The sequence below is a fragment of the Macaca nemestrina genome, chromosome 1 (genome assembly GCF_043159975.1).
Source record: "Macaca nemestrina isolate mMacNem1 chromosome 1, mMacNem.hap1, whole genome shotgun sequence".
Classification (NCBI taxonomy): domain Eukaryota; kingdom Metazoa; phylum Chordata; class Mammalia; order Primates; family Cercopithecidae; genus Macaca; species Macaca nemestrina.
This window is the reverse complement of record NC_092125.1, coordinates 124,125,190-124,149,479: the sequence shown is the minus strand read 5'-3', so window position 1 is coordinate 124,149,479 and position 24,290 is coordinate 124,125,190. Positions and strand designations below refer to the sequence as shown.

General features: G+C 40.7%; 1 protein-coding gene across 13 annotated transcripts in view; it reads right to left on the bottom strand.

Annotated features, from left to right (window-relative positions):
- The window catches only part of LOC105489230 (WD repeat domain 47), a 70,484-nt gene that overhangs the window by 24,468 nt on the left and 21,726 nt on the right, over window positions 1-24,290 (bottom strand). For 7 of the 13 annotated variants that reach the window (XM_071066894.1, XM_071101234.1, XM_071067017.1 and 4 more), the window contains 6 exons: window positions 21,435-21,518; window positions 17,761-17,866; window positions 14,866-15,668; window positions 8,717-8,843; window positions 6,672-6,850; window positions 159-416 (listed from right to left, as the gene is read on the bottom strand). In XM_071066894.1, the coding sequence (XP_070922995.1) occupies window positions 159-416; window positions 6,672-6,850; window positions 8,717-8,843; window positions 14,866-15,668; window positions 17,761-17,866; window positions 21,435-21,518 (1,557 nt within the window). Of the gene's footprint in view, window positions 1-158; window positions 417-6,671; window positions 6,851-8,716; window positions 8,844-14,865; window positions 15,669-17,760; window positions 17,869-21,434; window positions 21,519-24,290 lie in introns of those variants that run through there. The other 6 variants (XM_011753947.3, XM_011753942.3, XM_011753948.3 and 3 more) reach the window with 5 other exon arrangements.

Genomic DNA, 24,290 nt, shown 5'->3' with positions numbered 1-24,290 from the left:
GTTGGTAGAACAGAATATAGACGAATGAAGGCAGATTAGGGAAAAAATATTGGTAGGCAGTAAGCTCTAAAAACTTTTAAGGCTCCAAAGACAAGTTCAACCTTCTAGTCATTAGTAGTAAGCTAATATTTCCAGGTTTTACAAAGTCAAGCACTTACATTTGGCTTCCACAAGGTGATTCCTCCAGAAAAGGTATGTGATTTGTTGATCCAGGATTACGAGGAGTGCTTGTATGAATATTTGAAGCATCATGTGTTAATCTCTGACTAGAGTCTTGGGGTGGCGTAGTAAAACTAGTCACAGAAGAACTATTAGATCCATTGCCTTTGCTCCCATTACATTGCTGGCTGAGTGTTGATACCTCATTACCAAGGCCATCCATTCCAATATTTAACTCACCAAGCTTTTGAATGGACCTATAAAATTAAACAATATAATCATTTTAAAATAAAAACTTAAATGCATTCCTAATATATACAAGATTAAAAGTGTGAAAAGGTAAATATATGCACATATATAATCTACGGCAAATTTAGTGTTAAAAATTACCACCATTAACTTAAGACATAACCAAGATACTGAAAGAAGATCCACATTTTCCCATAGTAAAACACTAAAGAAGATAGGCATAATGGGCATTATAGACTTTTCTTTTTTTTTTTTTTTTGAGTCAGGGTCTCGTTCTGTTGCCCAGGCTGAAGTACAGAGTGGCATGATCATGGCTCACAGCAGCCTTGACCTGCGGGACTCAAGCAATCCTTCCAGCTCCCACACATACCTGGGACAACAGGTGCACACTATCATGACCAGTTAACTATTCAAATTTTTTGTGGAGACAGAGTCTCCCTATACGGCCTAGACTGGTCCTCAGCTCCTGGGTTCAAGCTGTCCTCCCGCCTTGGCCTCCCAAAGTGCTGGAATTATAGGCATGAACCACTGTGCCCAGCCAGTATCACAGACTTTTTGAAAGCAGCTTTTATTTAAAAAAAAAAAAAAAAAAAAAAAATGCTTCTTCCCAATATAACTTTGGTTTAATTTTCCATTTAAAACTTATCTTTCAAAAAGAGTCAATAACAATATCACCACTACCAAAATTGCTCATCAACAAAACAAGCCATTTTCATTCCATCTGTCTTGAGTAGTATCAAGTAGGAAATGGATGACTTGAGCAGGCCATGATGAGTAAAAAGTCAAATGGCATCCCTAATACTCTACATGTACTCATTCACTCATTAATTCATTCTACGAATACTGTTTGCCAGGCTCTGATCTAGACAACAGGGAGATAAAACAGGGAGCAAAACAAGTTAGCCTCAGGGCCTTCCCCTCAACAAATAGTCTTTCCATTACTGTAGCCTGACTCCTTACGTTGAGATCAGGGCTACAAAGGGCACAAACAGGATGCTACTTTACTCTTTTAAGATTTAGACTCATGGGCCAGGTGCAGTGACTCACAGCCGTAATCCCAGCACTTTGGGAGGCTGAGGTGGGCGGATCACTTGAAGTCAGGAGTTCGAGACCAACCTGGTCAACATGGTGAAACACCATCTCTACTAAAAATACAAGAATTAGCCAAGCATGGTGACAGACGTCTGTAATCCCAGCTGCTCAGAAGGCTGAAGCACAAGAATAACTTGAACCCAGGAAGCAGAGGTTGCAGTGAGCTGAGATCACACCACTGTACTCTAGCCTGGGCGACACAGCGAGACTCCATCTCCAAAAAAAAAAAGATTTAGACCCATGGGCAGGAGCAGTGGCTCAAGCCTATAATCCCAGCACTTTGGGAGGCCAAGGCAGAAGGATTGCTTGAGCCCAGGAATTTGAGACTAGCCTGGGCAACAGAGGGAGACCCTGTCTCTACCAAAAAAAAAAGAAAAAGAAAAAGAAAAAGAAAAATGTAGCCAGACATGGTGGTGCATGCCTATGGTCCTAGCTACTTGGAAAGCTGAGGTGGAAGGATTGCCTGGGCCCAGGAGGTCAAGGCTGCAATGGGCCATGATCCTGCCTGGGCAACAAAGTAAGATCCTGTCTCAGAAAAAAAAAAAAAAAGAAAGAAAGAAAGAAAAAAAAAAAAAGGAAAGAAGGAAGGAAGGAAGGAAGGAAGGGAGGGAGGGAAGGGAAAAGAAAAGAAAAGAGAAAAGAAAAGAGAAAACAAAAAAAAGGAAAGGAAAGGAAAAAGGAAAGGAAAGGAAAAGAAAGGAAGGAGAGGATAGGAGAGGGTGGAAGAGGGGAAAGGAGGGGAGAGGAGGGGAGGGGAGGGGAGAGGAGGGGAAGGAAGAGAAGAGAGGAGAAAGGAGAGGGAGAGAGGAAGGAAGATTTAGACCCAAAACTAGCCCAGCATCACTTTCTCCGGCTGAGATTCAATATAAGAAAGGACTAACACAGGGAGTACAATTATTGAGAGGTATTGTGGCTCATGGTATTTTTAAATTTTCCTATATTAAACATTGTGTGTGTATATTTTTAAGGCTTAAAAAATACTTACAAAAAAGCAGCTCAATATTATTAGAGGAACTGTTAGCCTTTACTAAATATGTATCAGTTAAAAATTGTAATTAAATAGCATTTCTCAAATTGTGTTCTGTGAAACACATTTCTTGTGAAATGTACATATATCTTTTTTATACTCTCCATAAAAAAGGATATGAGGTCAAATACACTTCAGAAAAACGCTAAGTATAAAAAGCATTTAAAATGCTAATACAGGCCAGGCACAGTGGCTCATGTCTGTAATCCCAGCACTTTGGGAGGCCGAGGCGTGCAGATTACCTGAGGTAGGGAGTTTGAGACCAGCCTGGCCAGCATGGCGAAACCTCATCTTTACTAAAAATACAAAAATTAGCCAGGCATGGTGGTGGACGCCTGTAGTCCCCGGCTACCTGGGAGGCTGAGGTGGTGAATCGCTAGAACCTGAGAGGCAGAAGTTGCAGTGAGCCAAGGTCACGCCACTGCCCTCCAGCCTAGGAAACAGCAAGACTCCACCTCAAAAAAAAAAAAAAATGTTAATATAGCATTTGAACTCTCTTAAAATGGGGTGGGATGGGGAAGAGGCTGAATATGCCTATTAACTGTCAAATCAATGGTGCCAGTTATTAGTATTAATAAAAACAAAAGATCAAGAGGTATAAAGTAATGATATAGCATTATTAATAAAATTCATATCATGCTATAATTTTTTCAGTAAGATCTAATTGTATAACACAACTTATTTCTCTTCTTTCTATGCCCCTCAGAAGGAAGAAGTAAAACTTAAATCTGGAAATAATGACCTGCAGCAAGAGTGATTTGGAAGAATAAAACATTAAGAGGAAAAAGCACATTTTAATTTACAGATCCTATCTCCATTCAATTTGTCCTTGATATTAGGTATCTTAAAGCCCTAGTACAGGCTCAAATATATAAAACTAAAGAGTCTAGAAAAAATAATGAAACAAAAATATCGGGCCAGGAATGAGCCTGTACCCCCAGCACTTTGGAAGGCCGAGGCAGGTGGATCACAAGGTCAGGAGATCGAGACCATCCTGGCTAACACGGTGAAACCCCGTCTCTACTAAAAATACAAAAAAAAGAAATTAGCCAGGCGTGGTGGCGGGCGCCTGTAGTCCCAGCTACTCCGGAGGCTGAGGCGGGAGAATGGCGTGAACCCAGGAAGCAGAGCTTGCGGTGAACCAAAATCACGCTACTGCACTCCAGCCTGGGCAACAGAGCAAGATTCCGTCTCAAAAAAAAAAAAAAAAGAGAATGCAGAAAATTTATGGGAAACTAATATATAAAAATTTAGGATGGACCAGGCACAGTGGCTCCGTATCAAAAACAAAAACAAAACAATAAATATACTATAAATAAACTTAAATTACAAGACAGAATTTAAATTATTTAAATTCTAGGCCAGACATGGTGGTTCTCGCCTGTAATCCCAGCACTTCAGGAGGCTGAGGCAGGAGGATTGCCTAAGCTCAGGAGTTCAAGATCAGTCTGGGCAACATGGTGAAGAAACTTCATCTCTACAAAAAATACAAAAATTAGCTGTTTGTGGTGGCTGGAGGATCACTTTAGCCCCAGAGGTGGAAGGTCGAGGCTGCAGTGAGCCATGACCACACTGCTGCACTCCAGACTGGGCAACAGAGCGAGACCCTGTCTCAAATTAAAAAAAAAAAAGAAGAATTTAAATTCTATTTATGATTGTCTTTAAAGGAAAGATGAACCTTCCTGAATAATTTCACTTTTTTTCTGAGGACATATATCACTAATCACTACTGGGGAGGAGGGTCACAGAACTTTGCCATTTCATCTTCTCACTGCTAGATATCTGCTCTTACTGCAAAATAAGTTGGTCAGAAATTAAAATTACATTCATGACTTTTATGGCTATGAAGAAAACATCCAAAAATCAGAAATGGCAATTCATCAAATAAGAATAATTCTGACAAGCCACTGACTTCATCAGAGATGATAAGAAAATGATACTCAAACTGGATGTTCAGAGGCCTATTTAGACTCTTGAGACCACCAGTTTAAACAATCCTTGTGTGAGCCGGCTACGATGACTCATGCCTGTAATCTCAGAGCTTTGGGAGGCCAAGGCAGGAGGAGCGCTTGAGCCCAGGAGTTCACGGTTATAGTGAGATATGATCACACCACTGCACTCCAGCCTGGGATGACATAGCAAGACTCTATCTCTATTTAAAAACCAAAAAGGGTGGGCGCAGTGGCTTACACCTGTAATCCCAGCACTTTGGGAGGCTGAGGCGGGCAGATCACCAGGTCAGGAGATTGAGACCAGCCTGACCAACATGGTGAAATCATGCCTCTACTAAAAATACAAAAATTAGCCAGGTGTAGTGGTGTGTACCTGTAATCCCAGCTACTCAGGGGGCTGAGGCAGGAGAATCGCTTGAACCTGGGAGGTGGAGGTTCCACTGAGCCCAGATTGCACCATCATCAGTCTGAGTGACAGAGTGAGACTCCGTCTCAAAAAAAAAAAGGCCAGGTGTGGTGGCTCACACCTGTAATCCCAGCACTTTGGGAGGCTGAGATGGGAGAATCCCTTCAACTAGGGTAGTAGAGGGTGCAGCAAGCTGTGATTAGATCGTGCTACTGCACTCCAGCCTGAGTGACAGAGTGAGACTCCATCTCAAAAAAGAACAAAAAAAACAAAAAAAACCCCACTCCCTTTGTGAAGGTTTGAAGACAGGATCAATTTCAGGCTCATTGACTTACATAACACTCAGAGTTGTCAAGCAGATTACTTCCAATATTGTTGAATCAAGTGAAGAGCTAACAGTCACCATTACAGTTACCTAATTGTAACCATGATGATAGCCAACATTTATAAGACACTTCCTATGTGCCAGAACTGTTGTAAGCACATTTGTATATATTAATTGACTTAATCTTCCAACAATCATTGCTTAAATATTTATTATTTTATTGAATTCTAAAAACACACACATAAGACCAGAAGTGCAGTGGCTCATGCCTGTAATCCCAGCACTTTGGGAATGGGTGGATCACTTGAGCCCAGGAGTTCAATACCAGCCTGCCCAACACAATGAAACCCCATCTCTACTAAAAAAATACAAAATTAGCCAGGTGTGGTGGCGTCTGCCTGTAATCCCAGCTACTCGGGAGGCTGAGGCAGGAGAATTGCTTGAACCCAGGAGGCAGAGGTTGCAGTGAGTCAAGATCGCGCCACTGCACTCCAGCCTGGGCGACAGAGTAAAACTCCATCTCAAGAATAAATAAATCAATAAATTAATTAAATAAAATAATAAAAAATAAAAACACATGTGTATATATTTCTCCTATAATTGCAAACAATAAATGTAGTTCATATTGTTTTGGCAGAAATTATAACAATCATTTTAATATATCAAATCAAAAAAATGTATAGGTTTAAGCACTTTAGTAACAATAAAAATAGCAGCTAACAACACGGTGTTTACAGTGTGCCAGATACTGTTGTAAGCACTTCACACAGATTAACTCTATTTATCCTCATGGTAACCTTGTAAGAAGGTTAGAGGAAATAAGAAGTAGATAAGGGCCAGAACAGGGACTGTAATCCCTGCACTTTGGGAGGCCAAGGTGAACGGACTGCTTGAGGCCAGGAGTTTGAGACCAGCCTGGGCAACAGGGCAAAACCCCATCTCTACAAAAAATAAAAAAATTAGGTGGGTGTGGTGGTGTGTGCTGTAATGCCAGCTACTCAGGAGGCTGAAACAGGAGGATCACTTGAGCCCAGGAAGTTGAGGCTGCAGTGAGCCAAGATCGCACCTCTGCACTCCAGTCTGGGAGACAGTGAGAGCCTTGTTTCCAAAAAAAAAAAAAAAAAAAAAGGCAGCAGATAAAGAGATAAAAAGAACTAGAGTAACTTCCCCTAGATTCTCAGTTACCCTGGGACAGCTGAATCCACCTGGCTGTCGGCTATGCACAGGTTCAGCCTGTGCACTGAACCTCTGCACTCTTCTGCTCTAGTTGCTTAGGGAATAAGGACGAAACTAGATGAGCCCTCAGAATGCTGTGACTAGAAAGCAGTATGTAACTCCACATTACTTGAAATGCTTAAAAAGCCTTAAAATGTCCAACTATACATAGAAAGTAGCAGTTATTGCATGTTTTAAATAGCTTTCAAATAACTCCATATTTTAAAAAGTGACTAGAAGACCAACCTATTAAGGAACTGTTCAGTAAGATTCTGCTGCTGATCAGGACCATCCTCCTGATTCACGCCTCCTTCAAGCAACATCTGTTGGTATATCTGCCGCTGTTGCTCCTTCTGTTCTAAATGCTGTTGATAGCGTAATCTTTGCCTATAATATTCTTGAAACTGTTCTGTTGAATCTCGAAGCTTAAAAACATTAGAAAAAATATACATATTTGAGCAAATTATGACAGAATATGTCTTCACTCAACAGTACTTTTTATAAAAGCTGAATAAAATATACAATTAGCTATATTTAACAATCAAAAATACTTAATCTATTGCTCTTTGAAAAACAGTATGAGTCTTAATACTCAAGTGGATCCGTTAATTTGCTTTATTCCACAGAAACAGACTGACCGAAATGAATGGTTGCCTTGGTTCCCTGACTAACCCAAAATAAAAATACAAATTATAATGCTTACAAGGGGGCCATGATCAGAGAATATGAATGTAGATAAAGACTAATACAAATCTGGCATTTCTTTAAAAATATCCATGCTGTGGGATGGCATTAATATTTAATAAGCATAATGAGATACCAACTTACCCCAGCCAGAATGGCCATCATTAAAAAACAATAGATGTTGGAATGGATGGGGTAAAAGGGAATGTTTACACATTGCTGGAGGGAATATAAATTAGTACAGTCTCTATGGAAAAAAACAGTATGGTGATTTCTCAAAGAACTAGATCTACCATTCAATCCAGCAATCCCACTGAGTATCCACTCAAAGGAAAATAAGTCACCATATCAAACAGACACCTGCAAGTGTATGTTTATCGCAGCACAATTACCAATAGCCCTAAACTAGTACTAAAAAATGTTCCATGTACACTTGAGAAGGGTATGTATTCTGCTGTTATTGAGTGGAGTGTTTTATATATGTCTGTCAGGTCTAGTTGGTTTACAGTATTGTTCAAGTCCTCTATATCCTTATTGAACTTCTACTTAGATGTTTCATCCATTATTGTAAGTAGGGTATTGAAGTCTCCAACTATTATTGCAAAACTATTTCTTCCTTCAGCTCTCTCAATATTTGCATCATATTTAAAGCATCATATTTTAAAGTACATTGATATGTTTGGTGCATATCAATGTACTTTTAACAGTAATTTTTTTACTTCATTCTTTTTTTAATTTTAATTTTTTTCCTGCATTGCTATAAATACATTCTTAATAGTTGAAAACAAAAAACATATTTAACTTATTAAAACCACTTAACCCCTTAGAAATGGCATGCTATATAAACCTGTTTGTTTGTTTGAGACAGAGTCTCACTTTGTCGCCCAGATGGGGTGCAGTGGTGCAATGTTGGCTCACTGCAACCTCTGCCTCCCAGATTCAAGCGATTCTCCTGCCTCAGCCTCCCGAGCAGCTGGGACTACAGGTAGCTGTGCCATCACGCCCTGCAAATTTTTTGTATTTTTAGTAGAGATGGGGTTTCACCATGTTGCTTAGGTCGGTCTTGAACTCCTGAGCTCAGGTGATCCACCTGTCTTGGCCTCCCAAAGTGCTAGGACTACAGGCAGGAGCTGCCACACCCAGCCTATACAAAACTTATATCCTATTTCACAATAAAATTTCCTCACAAAAACACTAGAACCCTGGACTTGGATAAAAGTTTTATTCTATATTTAAAATGTTTAATTTCTTATTCTTAAATCTAATTAGTAAAATATAGGCCATATATCTTAAAAATGTAAACTAGCCATGTTTAATGTAAGCTCAATTACTTGAGTCACAAAGCATGCAAACCATGCAATGTCACCTGTAATATTTTATATTGTTAATAAATTGACCTGTTAAAATTGCTCCAGAATACATAAAGGCAACTAAATACATCACATATTCGTTGAAGAGAGGAGAGAAAGTAAGCTAATAATAAGAAAATCTATGTATATTCTTTCCTACTCCCAAATATCAGAAAATTCTTTTTATATTCTAAGTAAATTCTATTACTTCTTACAAAGAGAATAACTCTGAAAAACACTAGGTATAGTAAATATTACCTCATTTTTTTCTTGTTTAGCTGGTCCTGGATTCTGTGCTCCATTTGCAGGCTCTTTTTCTGAAACTGAACTCTGGCCCAAGATTTCACTGCCTATAGGCCTCTGTGCATCAACAGGTGTATCACTTCTTCCAGAAACGTGCAAAAAAAACAAAAAGGCAGAGGGGGGAGTAAAGGAAAATATATTTTAGTTAGAGAAATTTTATTTTATTATTATTATTTTTGAGACAGAGTCTCTCTCTGTAGCCCCAACTGGAGTGCAGTGATGTAATTTCCGCTCACTGTAACCTCCACCTCTCAGGTTCAAGCAATTCTCCTGCCTCAGCCTCCAGAGTAGTTGGGAACACAAGTGCCTGCCACCACACCTGCCTAATTTTTTGTATATTTAGTAGAGATGGAGTTTCACCATGTTAGCCAGGCTGGTCTCAAACTCCTGATCTCAAGCGATCCACCCTCCCCAGCCTCCCAAAGTGCTGAGATTACAAGCATGAGTCACCAAGCCCAGCCAAGAAATTTTAATTTTAAAAAATGAATAGGCCAGGCACAGTGGCTCACGCCTGTAATCCCAGCACTTTGGGAGGCCAAGGCAGGCAACTCGCTTGAGCTCAGAAGTTTGAGACCAACCTGGGCAACATGGCGAAGCCCAGTCTCTTTTAAAAAAAAAAAAAAATTAGTTGGGTGTGGTGGGGCACCTGTGGTCCCAGCTACTCGGGAGGCTGAAGTGGGAGGATCACCTGATCCCGGGAGGTAGAGGTTACAGTGAGTCAAGATCACACCACTGCACTCCAGCCTGGGTGACAGAGTGAGACCTTGTCTCAAAAAATAAAAAAAGAATATTTAGCCTGTGTATAAACTATACACAAATAGATTTTTTATATTCCTTTCTTCTCTTAAAAATACCACAAAAAGAGTTTTTAAAAATAGGAAGGTCTTAATGGAGGAGTAATGGGTTATTAGGTAGGGAGAGTGAGAGTAGGTCTCCAGTTTAAAATCAGTTGTATGGGCCAGGCGCAGCGGCTTATGCCTGTAATCCCAGTACTTTAGGAGGCTGAGGTGGGCAGATCACGAGGTCAGGAGATCGAGACCATTCTGGCCAACATGGTGAAACCCCGTTTCTACTAAAAACACAAAAATTAGCTGGGCGTGGTATGCGCCTGTAGTCCCAGCTACTTGGGAGGCTGAGACAAGATAATCGCTTGAACCAGGGAGACAGAGGTTGCAGTGAGCTGAGATCAGGCCACTGCACTCCAGCCTGGTGACAGAGTAAGACTCTACCTCAAAAAAATAAAACTAAAAATAAATAAAAAATAAAATCAAGTTGTGTGGCCTTGGAACAGTCACTTATATTCTCTGTAGCTCGGCTTAAAATAGGCTGATGAATACAAATAATAAGTTGGATAACATAATGCCTAAATTATCTTTATAAAATATAAACTTACAGTTTTGTTATCTAAAGATTTTTTCCTCCAATACGTTTCTATACAATTTTAAGAATTTTTGAGATTTTATTAGAAGACTTTCTTTGGGCCAGGCACAGTGGCTCACACCTGTAATCCCAACACTTTGGGAGGCTGAGGGTGGCGGATCACCTGAGGTCAGGAGTATGAGACCAGCCTGACCAACATAGAGAAACCGTGTCTCTACTAAAAATACAAAATTAGCCGGGCATGGTGGCGCATGCCTGTAATCCCAGCTACTTGGGAGGCTGAGGCAGGAGAATCACTTGAACCTGGGAGGCAGAGGTTGCAGTGAGCTGAGATCGCGCCATTGCAGTCCAGCCTGGGCAATAAGAGCTAGACTCCCTCTCAAAAAAAAAAAAAAAAAAAAAGACTGAGGAGGAGTTTTTTGGCTACCAGGCTGTGCTGTAAATTACTAATGACCATAAGAAGTCCCCTTTTATGTCCACAAAGAAAAATTTGTAAGAGCTATTAACTGTATAAAGAATAAAATAACCTTCAAAAAGTAACATTTCATTTAATTTTGCAACATATACAGAACTTCCATATGCATTATCTCATTTAACTTGCACAATAACCTGTGAAACAGGTTATAAGACCCACTTCACAGAGAGGTAACAGACTCAAAAAACAAGTGATTTTCCTAAGATTGCACAGCTAGAAAATAGAGCTTGAACTCGAACTCAGGTCATTAGACTCCAATTCCAATGCTGGCCCATGCCTAAAATACATGCATTTCAAGCTTACATATTTCAAATGACTTTTCCTCCATTTTAAGTGTCTCTGTTCAAGCGGAAGGATATCCTTATAAAATATTACACACTCCCTTTCTTTCATGTTTTATCTTCTTGTTCACCATAGTAGTACAATCACATTGTAGCATGGTGTTAGCATATAGTAATCACCAAAAAAAAAAAATTTTTTTTTTTGAGATAGGATATCTTGCTGTAACCCAGGCTAGAGTACAGTGGTGTAATCAAGGCTCACTGCAGCCTCAACCTTCTGGGCTCAACCGATCCTCCCACCTCAGCCTCCCAAGTAGCTATGACTACAGGCACACACCACCATGCTTGGCTAATACGTTTGTATTTTTCTGTAGAGACAAGTTTTCACCATGTTGTCCAGGATGGTCCTGAACTCCTGGGTTCCAGTGATCCACCGTGCCTAGTCTGAAATATATTTTAAATGCATACCCACTTAAAGAAAAAAAAAAAAGATACTGACTTCAAGTATTTCAAGTAGTACTCCTCATGTTGCATACTTAGCATAATTGGTCTAATTGAGTTTATATATATATTTAAAAAAACAATAAATAGAGATGGGGTCTCACTATATTGCCCAAGCTGGTCTCAAACTCCTAGCCTCAAGCAATCCTCTCACCTCAGCCTCCCAAAGTGCTGGGATTACAGGTGTGAGTCACCGTACCTGTCCCAATATTTTTTAAATTACATCTAAAATATATTTAAAAATAAGTACATTTGTTCCAAAGTAAACTTTTACACTTTATCCATAGGACAGTAACTCTCACAGCATTTCATTAGTAGTCCTTTTTGACACACTGTCCTTACCAAAGCTATGAGCTCTGAAGGGAAGAAATTTATATTCCCTGAGTACCAATCACATGCTTGCCACTCTACTAGAAGCTTTATCTCATTTTGCAAGTCAATGCTTTATTATATAGAGAAGATAACTGAGGCTCAGAGAGATTAAATAACTTTCCCAAGGTCACACAGCCAGTAAATGGCAAAGCTATTGTTCAGACCTATGTCTGACTTTAAAGACTGTGTTCAGGCCGGGCGCGGTGGCTCATGCCTGTAATCCCAGCACTTTGGGAGGCCAAGGTGGGCGGATCATGAGGTCAGGAGTTCGAGATCAGCCTAGCCAAGATGGTGAAACCTCGTCTCTACTAAAAATACAAAAATTAGTCAGGCACAGTGGCAGGCGCCTATAGTCCCAGCTACTTGAGAGACTGAGGCAGGAGAATCGCTTGAACCCAGGAGGCGGAGGTTGCAGTGAGCCGAGATTGCACCACTGCACTCTAGCCTGGGCAACAGAGCGAGATTCCGTCTCAAAAAAAAAAGGAAAAAAAAAGTTAACCTACCCTTTAGGAAGTCCCTCACTTAACTGACTCAAGTTAGATTCTCCTCTCTAAAGAACATGAAAGAAAATATCACAACCTTCTCCTCTATAATCTCAGAGCAACTTAATGGAAAAGGTTTCCCTATACATTTATCCTATATTTCTTTTTTCTTTTTTTGAGATGGAGTCTCACTCTGTTGCCTAGGCTGGAGTGCAATGGTGCCATCTCTGCTCTCTGCAACTTCCGCATCCCGGGCTCAAGCGATTCTCCTGCCTTGGCCTCCCAAGTAGCTGGGATTACAGGCACGCACCAGCTAATTTTTTTTTATTTTTAGTAGAGACAGGGTTTCACCATGTTGGCCAGGCTGGTCTCAAACTTCTGACCTCAGGTGATCCAGCCACCTCAGCCTCCCAAAGTGCTGGGGTTACAGGCTTGAGCCACTGTGCCCAGCCTTACCCTGTATTTCTTAAGCTTTAACTAAGGATCTCCACTTGCTCTAATTATTATTATTTCTTGAGACAGAATCTCACTTTGTCGCCCAGGCTGGAGTGCAGTGGTACAATCTAGGCTCACCGCAACCTCCACTTCCCAGGTTCAAGCGATTCTCCTGCGTCAGCCTCCTAAGTAGCTGGGACTGCAGCCATGTGCCACCACGCCCAGCTAATTTTTGCATTTTTAGTAGAGACGGGGTTTTACCATGTTGGACAAGCTAGTCTTGAACTCCTGACCTCAAGTGATCCACCGCCTCGGCCTCCCAAAGTGCTGGCATTACAGGCCTGAGTCACCATACCCAGCTCACTTGCTGTAATTAGAAACAGAAATTCTGAGTCCACTGCTCCTTCCTCTGCAAAGAATGGCTCCAACTATCCTACGTAATGTGAAAAGGTTTCATTTTTATCTCTTTCATGAAATAAATTTATTGAAGTCAACACTAATACTTCATTGTGCCAACTCTAAGTTACAGAAAACCATCCATACATACTCATGGGTTTCCTGGAAAAATGAGGCAGAAAGTTTCCTAACCCTGAAATAAATAACTGTTGATCAGGAGTTTACTATTTCTTGCCAGGTTTGAAGGAAAAACTGAATGGTGGCTTTAACACTTATTTCCTTCATATGTATAAAAGTTACTAAATAAAGTAAGTGGAAATAATTATGGAGTTTTAAGTTCTGGTTGTTCTCCACACTACTATGTACAGGAGAAAAAAAGGAGAAACAATCTGGCATCCTTAAGGATAAGGAGTTAAATTTATACAATAAGGAGTTAAATTTGTGACATAGTCATACAATGAAATACTGCATACTTATGATTAATCATTGATATCAAGAAATTTTCAAGAATATGGAAAACAGTCATGATCTTTCAAGTGGAAAAAGCAGATTACGTGAAAATCCATATAATACATTCCCAATTTTTTAAAATGTATTCAGATAGCCGGGTGCAACGGCTCACACCTGTAATCCTAGCACTTTGGGAGGCCGAGGCAGGTGGATCAGCTGAGATCAGGAGTTCATGACCAGCCTGGCCAACATAGTAAAACCCCGTCTCTACTAAAAATACAAAAATTAGTTGGGCATGGTGGCAGGTGCCTGTAATCCCAGCTACTTGGGAGGCTGAGGCAGGAGAATTACTTGAACCTGGGAGACGGAGGGTGCCACTGCACTCAGCCTGAGTGACAAGAGCAAAACTCCATCTCAAAAAAAAAAAAAAGTACTCAGAGAAAAAAAGACTGGTCTAAGTATGAGATTGTGTGGGATTTTAATTCTCATACTATTACTCTTCTATATTTTCCAAATTTTCTTCACAGCACATATATTACATTTATAACCAGCAAAAGAATAAGATACAAAAATGAAGATTTTTCTCATATAATTTTAATTATCAAAAATTTTAAACGCTTACTAAAGTATTAAGGACTAACTTTCAACTAAAATGACCTGAACATTAAGAAAACATACACACTCCTGGGCGTGGTGGTTCACACCTGTAATCCCAGAACTTTAGGAGGCCGAGGCGGGATGATTGCTTCCCTTGAGTCCAGGAGCTTGAGACCAGCCTGGGCAACACTGCAAAACCCCGTCTCTATCAAATATACAAAAATTAGCCAAGTATGGTGGCGTGTGCTGGTAGTCCCAGCTACTAAGGAGGCTGATTTTAACCTGGGAGATTGTTCCACTGCACTCCAGCTTGGGTGACAGAGCCAGACCCTGTCTCAAAGAAAATAAAACATATACACACTATAATTAGATTATCTCGAACTTCTGAAGATTTCCTAATTTTTTTTTTTTTTTTTTTTTGAGACAGAGTCTCGCTCTGTCACTCAGGCTGGAGTGCAGTGGCGCGAGCTCAGCTCACCGCAAGCTCCGCCTCCTGGATTCACGCCATTCTCCTGCCTCAGCCTCCCAAGTAGCTAGGACTACAGGCGCCCACCACCACGCCTGGCTCATTTTTTGTATTTTTAGTAGAGATGGGGTTTCACCATGTAAGCCAGGATGGTCTCGATCTCCTGACCGCGTGATCTGCCCACCTTGGCCTCCCACAGTGCTGGGATTACAGGCGTGAGCCACCTCACCCGGCCTAAGATTTCCTAATTTTTATAAGCAAATGCTTACCGCTCAGGGGATTCTTCATAAATACTGTGACATTCTGTATTCTCAAGCATGAGACTTCTACTGAGGTTTTGTACCCCTGGATAATGGAAGTTAGCAAAGGAGTGTGACATTGGAGAAGTTTTGTTTCCAAGGTCTGAAATTCTCTTATCATGACTGGTTAGTCCACAGGTGAGGCCATCTAAAGCAGGATTCAGAGAGCGGGTCATATAGGCATCAGCTGATTGAGGTCTTCTCATTGGGGACGATGGATAGGGAGAGAGTTTGCTGATAAGAGGAGTCAAAAGATCAGCATATGCAGCTTTTGTAGGTTTCAGAAGTTTGTCAACATGAATATTAAGCATTTTCTGTTCAAAAGCACAAGAGAAGACAGAAGATGGAAGATTCTGAAGCCATGACAGTAAACTCAGATCCAAGTCATCACAACCATTACCACATAAGAGGTCGATGCCAAGAAGCACTTCGCTTTCTGTAATTTCTTCTCCGGTTGCTTTACTCTGACAAAATTCTACACAGCATTCATAAAGTAGGCCTTTCATTACAAGCTGAAATAAACGATTGTTACTAGCTTTAAAACCAGCTTCACTTAGCTTCCTATCAGCAGGGATGAATTCTGCAACCATGACACAAGCCTCTTCAAAACAGTGAACTCGTGCAGTACTGGGATTCCAGTCCTTAAACTCAGCATGATTGGTCAGACGAGGCAAAGTCAAAAGCAAACAGAGCTTACTATAGTCATCTTTAGAAGGACAGTATTCTTCTAGAGCATGTAAACATTGCACAGCTTCTTGCATGGTAAATTCCAGCTGTAAGAAAAATACAAATGATCAAATAATCACTATAAAAAACATGCTGTAAAATATGAAAACAACAAGAGTACAAAGAATAAATTATATTGCCACAGAATACTCATATAATCTGTCAGATATGCAACAGCTTTCAAGACAGGAACCAAAATGTTTTCACAACTAAAATAAAAATAATAAAAAATTTGGTTAATTAGCGCATTAAACTTTTATCTATAAAAACATTGTTCTATTATAATTCAGGCTTAAGACGGGATCTCACTCTTCTGCCCATGCTGGAGTGCAGGGGTTATTCATACACACAAATATAGTGCACTACAGCCTTGAACTCCTGGGCTCAAGTGATCATTAGCCTCTAAAGTAGCTGGGACCACAGGTGTGCCACAGATCTCAAATATACAATTTTTTAAGGGTAAGAATAATTTTTCTAGAAATAAAAATTGAAGCATGCCAATATTCAACTGTTTATAAACCCTGCTATTATTCCAGCTTACCCAAAAGGCAAAAGAGCCATTCTGGTAGTCCTAACTTACCTTAGAGCAAAATTGTGTGGGGACAGAGAGTCAAGAAAAGGGAGCCGAGCGTGGTGGCTCGCACCTGTAATCCCAACAATCTGGGAGGCCAAGGCGGGCAGATCATGAGGTCAGGAGTTCGAGACCAGCCTGGCCAACATAGTGAAACCCTGTCTCTAATAAAAATACAAAATATTAGCTGGGCGTGGTAGCAGGTGCCTGTAATCCCAGCTACTCCGCAGGCTGAGGCAGGAGAATTACTTGAACCCGGGAGGTTGAGGTTGCAGAGAGCCAAGATCACGCCACTGCACTCCAGCCTGGGCGACAGTACGAGACTCTGCCTCAAAAAAAAAAGGAAAGGGAAAGCCTACAGTTGACTTACTACAAAACAATCCAGACAGACCAAAAAGGAAGCTTAGCTGAGAGACAAATTATAATAATTTGTATAGTGAACACTGTCTTTGAATCACAAGCTTTTAATGATGTAAGGAACCTCAGTGCTCACCTGGTCCAGCCTCCATATCTTACATATGGGAAAAGTCAGGGTACACATTTACCAAGGTAATTCAGTTGATTAGTGGCGAAGACAGAATAAAAAATAGGTCTCCTAACTCATGTTCCAGTGTTCTTTTCACTTTTGAACATCATTGTCTGGCAAATATTTCTCTATCTGAAAGTCTCCACTGTAAAATCCTTTGGTTTTTGCCACAGTCTGAATGTTTGTGCCTCCCTAAAATTCCTATGTTGAAATCCTAACCCCACAGGTAATGGTATTAGAAAAGCCGGGCCTTTGGGAGGTGACTGGGTTATATAATGCTCAGCCCTCATGAATTAGATTAGTGCCCATATAAGAGACCCCAGAGAGCTAGCTAGCCTCTTTAACCAGGTGAAAAACACAGCTAGAAGGCACCATCCATGAACCAGAGCACAAGCCCTCATCAGACAACGAATCTGCTGGTACCTTGATCTTGGACTTTACAGCTACCAGAACTGTGAGAAATAAACTTCTATTGTTTACCAGCCCCCTAGTTTATGATATTTTGTTATAGAAGTTCAAATGGACTAATACACTTTACTTCAGTTAACAGTTACTAGAACTTAATAAAAGTTTTCTCGGTTTTAGTATTAACACTGAATCTTTAAAAGTCACTTTCCTAATCAAAATGAATTTAATTTCATTAAATTTAAATAATCATGAAGATAAACATTTCAGCAAAAAAACTATCTCTGGATCAAAGAAAATACGGAAAAGACAAGAGAAAAAGGAAATAAACATAACCAACCCACTTCTGGGATTAAAAAAAGAAGAAATGAGGAAGAGTCATCAAGTCAAACTTTGGCTATTGCTGACTTACCTTAAACAAGAGAGATGCACACACGCTTCAACTAGCCAGCTATTTATATATCTTGGTTTAAACCATGGAACAAGTTTAGAAGCACTACAGATTGAAAATACTACACCTGGAAAACACCAGATCTTGCCCCAACCCAGCTCATAAAAACTTCGAAAACTTGTGATGCTAATCCTTCGTTTCAGTGACTAAAATACTTATGACTGAAAACAAGACTAGGGCGCAAACCTTCAGGAATAAAAATCTTACATGCTGGGGCTCATCTTCTGCTGACATTGCATTGTTAACACATAAAGCTTCTAAAAACTTCTGCTTCAGGATAATATAACGAAACCTGTGGAAAAAAATGAAACATTAATTTTTCCAATGTCTGATGTCAAATATACTTAGAAGTTACTATATAAGTACTTTTGCTTTAAGAAAATTATTCAAATAATCAAATAATTTACAAGGCTTCTTATCATATTGAAGCCATAACTGAAGAAAGTTCAGTCACAAGTAATCACAATTTAACACTCAGAGAATGAATTTCTATTTCCAATATTAATTGTAAACAAAAATCCAATTTTTATAGAAGATATCAAATGTTACCTAATATTAAATCAAAAGTCTTATATCCAAAATGTTTTGTTTACCTTACATTCTGTTTTTTCTTTATTAAAAAAATTTTCATTGACAAATAGTAGTATATATTTATGGGGTATGTTACATTTTTATATACATATACATTGTAGAAAGATTAAATCAAATATTTTCTTTTTAAATATGAGAAAAGTCTAATAAAAAATGGGACTGAAAGGGCAGGAGAAAATTAACATTTCTAAAACGTTACGAAATAGAGACTTAGAGCTTTTTTTTTTTTTTTTTTAAATAGAGACAGAGTCTTCTGCTCGGTCACCCAGACTGGAGGATAGTGGCATGATCACAGCTCACTACAGCCTCAAACTTTGGCCCAAGCAATCCTCCTGCCTCAGCCTCCCAAGCAGCTAGGACTACAATTGTGTATCACAGCACCCAGCCAATTTTTAACATTGTTTTGTAGAGACTGGGTCTCACTTTGTTGCTCAGATTGATCTCAAATTCCTGGCTTCAAGCAATTCTCCTGCCTCAGCCTCCCAAAGTGCTCGGATTACAAGTATCAGCCACTGTACCTGGTCCCAACTTAAAGCTTTTTAACAAGAATTTTTCAGTGAGGGAAGGGATAGCAAAGAGTCTACCTAAGTTGTCTAAGAATCAAAAGCTTTATTGCCCAAAGCAATTTATAGAAAAAGTATTTCTAAGTCTGGAAAGAAAAAAATAATGAACCTTCAGTCATTCTTTCAGCCACTATTGTAGTAGCAAATTGTGTCTAATAAAACAAAACCCCTGCCTTAAAAAAGAGGGTTACCTAATAAATTATATGAAATATTCACAGAATTCAGCAAGGTCTCAAAGAAGTATGAAACCAATTGTACAAAAGGGGTGGAAAGTTAAAAAAAAAAAAAAAAGACATAATAACTGACTCGCAGAAGACAATCAGAATTGTACCAGGTAAAGGCAGGAGATGGGGAAGGGATTAATATTCCAGATAAGTGAAGAATGTACAAATGCAAAGAAATATCAAGCAGCATGGTCTGAACAGCAAATCAAAAAATTACAAGAGGTTCAACTTCTGATAATGATGGAGTAACTTGTATCTGGCTAACTTTCTGCATATAACAACAATAAATCCTACATAAAATACAAAAAATGACTACTTTGTTTATGGATTGACTGAGACACAGTCCTGCTCTGTCGCCCAGGCTGGAGTGCAGTGGCACAGTCTCGGCTCACTACAATCTCTGCCTCCCAGGTTCAAGCGATTCTCCTGCCTCAGCCTCCCAAGTAGCCAGGATTACAACCATGTGCCACCACACCCAGCCAATTTTTTTTCATATTTTTAGCAGAGACAGGATTTTGCCATCTTGGCCAGGCTGGTCTCCAACTCCTGACCTCAGGTGATCCGCCTGCCTTGGCCTTCCAAAGTGCTGGGATTACAGGCGTGAGTCACCATGCCTGGCCTCAAAAAATGACTATTTTGAATGCATTTGAAAAGGTGGCACAATTAGAGGGAAGTCAACCCTTAAAAAAAGAGAAATTTGCCAGGTGCGTTGGCTCAAGCCTGTAATCCCAGCACTTTGGGAGGCCAAGGTGAGTGGATCACGAGGTCAGGAGTTCGAGACCAGCCTGGCCAACACAGTGAAACCCCATCTCTAAAAATACAAAAATTAGCTGGGTATAGTGGTGCACACCTGTGGTCCCAGCTACTCGGGAGGCTGAGGCAGGAGAATCGCTTGAACCTGGGAAGCGAAGGCTGCAGTGAGCCAAGATCGTGCCACTGCATTCCAGTCTGGGCAACAGAGTGAGACTCCGTCTCAAAGAAAAAAATAAAAATAAAAACACCGAAATTTCAGAGGTCAGATTCAAGGGCATAAGGCTTTCCAGTTGAGGGCACTCTCCAGTTCACACAGTGTGAGCTAGAACTCAAACAGAATGCTGTGGCTTGAAGAGTCTGGTACTGACTGAGCAAAATGGCTCATACTTGTAATCTTAGTGCTTTGAGAGGCCAAGGCAGGAGGATTGTTTCAGCCCAGAAGTTCAAGACCAGCCTGGGCAACAAAGTGAGACCTGGTCTCTATAAAAAATCTAAAAATTAGCCTAGCGGGGTGACACATGCCTGTGGTCCCAGCCACACAGGAGTCTGAAGCAGGCAAATCACTTGAGCCCAGGAAGTCAAGGCTAGAGTGAGTTGTGTTCATACCACTGCACTCCAGTCTGGGCAACAGAATGAGACCTTGTCTCAAAAAAAAAGTTTGGTACTGCCAGAGCAGCTGAAAAATGAGTGGAAGATCCAAAAAAAAGGAGGGAGTCACAGTAGGAAACATACCAAAATCTACTGTATAAACTTAGGTACCCAAATCCCTGGCTATCCCCTAAACTGTAAAGATGCAAGGGAGACTCCAAGGAGTCTGGAGAAAATAGATGAAAGGCCAAAGAACTGAGCAGAGATTTTGGCTGGTATCCATAAGAGGGGAGAAAGAGTTTGCATTTTGAAGCTACCTAAGTTAAATAATTGCCTGTATAAAAATCAAACTTTTTATGTAGGAAGAGAACAGAATTCAGAGTCTCAAGAGTGAAGCTACAATGTGCAGATTACATTTACAAAATAATTAGATATAGTTTAAAAAAAAACAAAAAGTGACTCCCAGTTAAGAGAAAAGGCAATCATTAGAGACTGAGCCTGATATAAGCACAAGTCCAAATTACCAAACAAGCAAACAAGCAGCTACTCTCATATGTTGAAGGACCTAAAGAAAAATATAATTATAATGAACGAACAGATGGAAAAATCTTACAAAAAAATTATACAAATTTGAAAATGAAAAGCATAATATTCTAAGTGAAAAATTCACTGTGGAATTTGAAACTGCAGTGCCACACACATGCCACTGCACATCAGCCTGGTGGTAGAACAAGAACCTGTCTTTAAAAATTCACAATTTATCATCAGATTGCTAGTAGCAGAAGAAAAGGTCAGTGAACATTAAATCAACTTAAAATAAAAACACAGGGGAAGCTGGGGCAACATGGTGAAACCCCAACTCTGAAAAACTACAAAAATTAGCTAGGCTGATGGCACATGCCTGTAGTCCCAGCTACTTGAGAGGCTGAGGTGGGAGGATTGCTTGAGTCCAGGAGACCAAGGCTGCAGTGAGCTGTGATCATGCCACCACACTCCAGCCTGGATGACAGAGAGAGATCAGTTTGTTTACTCTCTGCTCAAAGCCAGTGGAGAAAGAAAAATAAAAATAAAAATTTTTGTTCATTGTTTTGCTAAGCTTCTACCAATGATGAGACAATAAAAACTTTAGATAAAATCTTACCTTTTTTTGTCAAATTTTTCCATACATTCTAGAGGCTGAATGAACTGAAGAACTTCGTCCCATTGACCATCAAGAATTAGCTGCCTGAATTAAAAAACAAACAAACAAACAAAAAAAACCAGTATGTCACCAAATTCAGGTTATACTAATTAAAAGCAGAACAGGTGACAAAACAGCATTCAAACTTCATAAAGCACATAATGAGATTAACATTTTATTTGATTCCTCAAACAAATGTTACATAACTTTTTTTTTTTTGAGACAGAGCGTCGCTCTGTTGCCCAGGCTGGAGTGCAATGGCACGATCTCAGCTCACTACAATGTCCGTCTCCTGTGTTCAAGCAATTCTCCTGCCTCAGCCACCCGAGGAGCTGGGACTATGGGCTCACACCACTATGCCCCACTAATTTTTTTGTGTTTTTAGTAGACACAGGGTTTCACCATGTTGGCCAGGCTGGTCTCAAGCTCCTGACCTCAGGTGATCCACCCACCTCTGCCTCTCAAAGTGCTGGGATTACAGGCATGAGTCACCTCGCCTGGCCTAAATTTTTCATAACTTACTTGTAACGACATATACTATATGAGAAGAATGTGTGAATCTACAACCACTCATACTAACGTATATGTGGTTTTTGACCTACGTAAAAACATTGGACACGCTGGGCATGGTGGCTCACGCCTGTAATCCCAGCACTTTGGGAGGCCAAGGCGGGCAGATCACCTGAGGTCAGGAGTTTGAGACCACCCTGGACAACATGGCGAAACCCTGTCCTCTACTAAAAGTAGCTGGCCATGGTGGCAGGCGCCTGTAATCCCAGCTACTCAGGAGGCTGAGGCAGGAAAAGCTTGAACCTGGGCGGCGGAGGTTGCAGTGAGCCAAGATTGCACCACTTCACTCTAGCCTGGGCAACAAAAGCAAGACTCTTGTCTCCAAAAAAAAAAAAAAACTGGACTAAGTCTAAAAGTTCCTATATTTCCATATTCATCTTACAGTTTTAAAGCTATTATACATTATTTTAAGAACAAGTGGCTGGGCGCAGTAGCTCATGTCTGTGGTCCCAGCACTTGAGGAAGCTAAGGTAAGCAATTCACTTGAGCTAAGGAGTTCAAAACCAGCCTGGGAAACATGGTGAAACCCTGTCTCTACAAAAAATACAAAAATTAGCCAGGCATAGTGGTGCATGCCTGTGGTCCCAGCGACTCAGGAGGCTGAGGTGGGAGGATCACTTAAGCCCACACTGTCAAGGCTGCAGTGAGCTGAGATTGTGCCATTGCACTCCAGCCTGGGCAACAGAGTGAGACACTGTCTCAAAAAAACACACAAAAAAAGAAAGAACAGGTGATCACTTGAGCCCAGCAGTTCAAGACTAGCCTGGGCAATATGCAAAACCCCATCTCTACAAAAAATTTAAAAATTAGCTGGGCATGGTGGTACATGCCTGTAGCCCCAGCTATTCAGAAGGCTGAGGTGGGATGATCGCTTGAGTCAAAAAGGTCATGGCTGCAGCGACCATGGTCATGCCACTCCACTCCAGCCTGGCAGCCTAGGTGACATAGCAAGACCCTGTTTCAAAAAAAAAGGAAAAAGAATTTTAAAAGCTGGGAGTGGGCCAGGCATGGTGGCTCATGTCTGTAATCCTAGCATTTTGGGAGGCCAAGGCGGGCGGGTCACCTGAGGTCAGGAGTTCAAGACCAGACTGGCCAACATGGCGAAACCCCATCCCCACTAAAAATACAAAAACTACAGGTGCCTGTAATCCCAGCTTACTTGGGAAGCTCAGGCAGAGAGAATCGATGGAACCCAGGAGGCAGAAGTTGCAGACAGCCAAAGTAGCACCACTGCAGTCCAGCCTGGGTGACAGAGTGAGACTCCATCTCCAAAAAAAAAAAAAAAAAAAAAAAAAAAAAAAGAAGGGCATGGTGGCTCACACCTGTAATCCCAACATGTTAGGAGGCTGAGGCAACATGGTGAAAACCCATCTCAACTGGGGGTGATTTTGCACACCGTCAGGACATTTGGCAACATCTAAAGACATTTTTGGTAGTCACAACTGGGGATACTACTGGGATCTAGTGGGTGGAGCTACTGGGATCTAGTTGGGGATGCTGTTAAATATCCTACAACAAAGGACAACCCTCCACAACAAAGAATTATCTGGCCCAGATGCTAGCAGTGCCAAGGCTGAGAAACTCTGCTCTACATTGTGAATTCTATGTGAAATCTACAGCTTTGAGAAATCTAACAATAACGTTTACACTGAGAATGAAAACAGCAAGGAATAAGAACAAGTTTCATCCTACTTTAAATGGTCTATGGGAATATCCAAAAGTTACAAGGCATTCTTATTTCTTTTCTTTTACAATGGCAATTTCCGTATTTTTGAACGTTTTAGAACAGAGAAATTTCAAATGGGAAGGATGGGCAGGAAGACCTACACAGGATTAACAATATTCTGCAAAGAAGAAATATTAATAAAAGCAGGATGGGCACAGTGGCTCACGTTTGTAAATCCCAGCACTTTGGGAGGCTAAGATGGGAGGATCACTTGAGGTCAGGAGTTCAAGACCAGCCAAGGCAGCAATATAGTAATAGCCCATCTCTATAAAAAAAGTTTAAAATAAAGAAATTTTTTAGGCCGGGCGTGGTGGCTCACGCCTGTAATCCCAGCACTTTGGGAGGCTGAGGTGGGCGGATCGTGAGGTCAGGAGATTGAGACCATCCTGGCTAACATGGTGAAACTCCATCTCTACTAAAAATACAAAAAATTAGCCAGGCGTGATAGCAGGCGCCTGTAGTCCCAGCTACTCGGAAGGCTGAGGTAGGAGAATGGCGTGAGCCCGGGAGGCAGAGCTTGC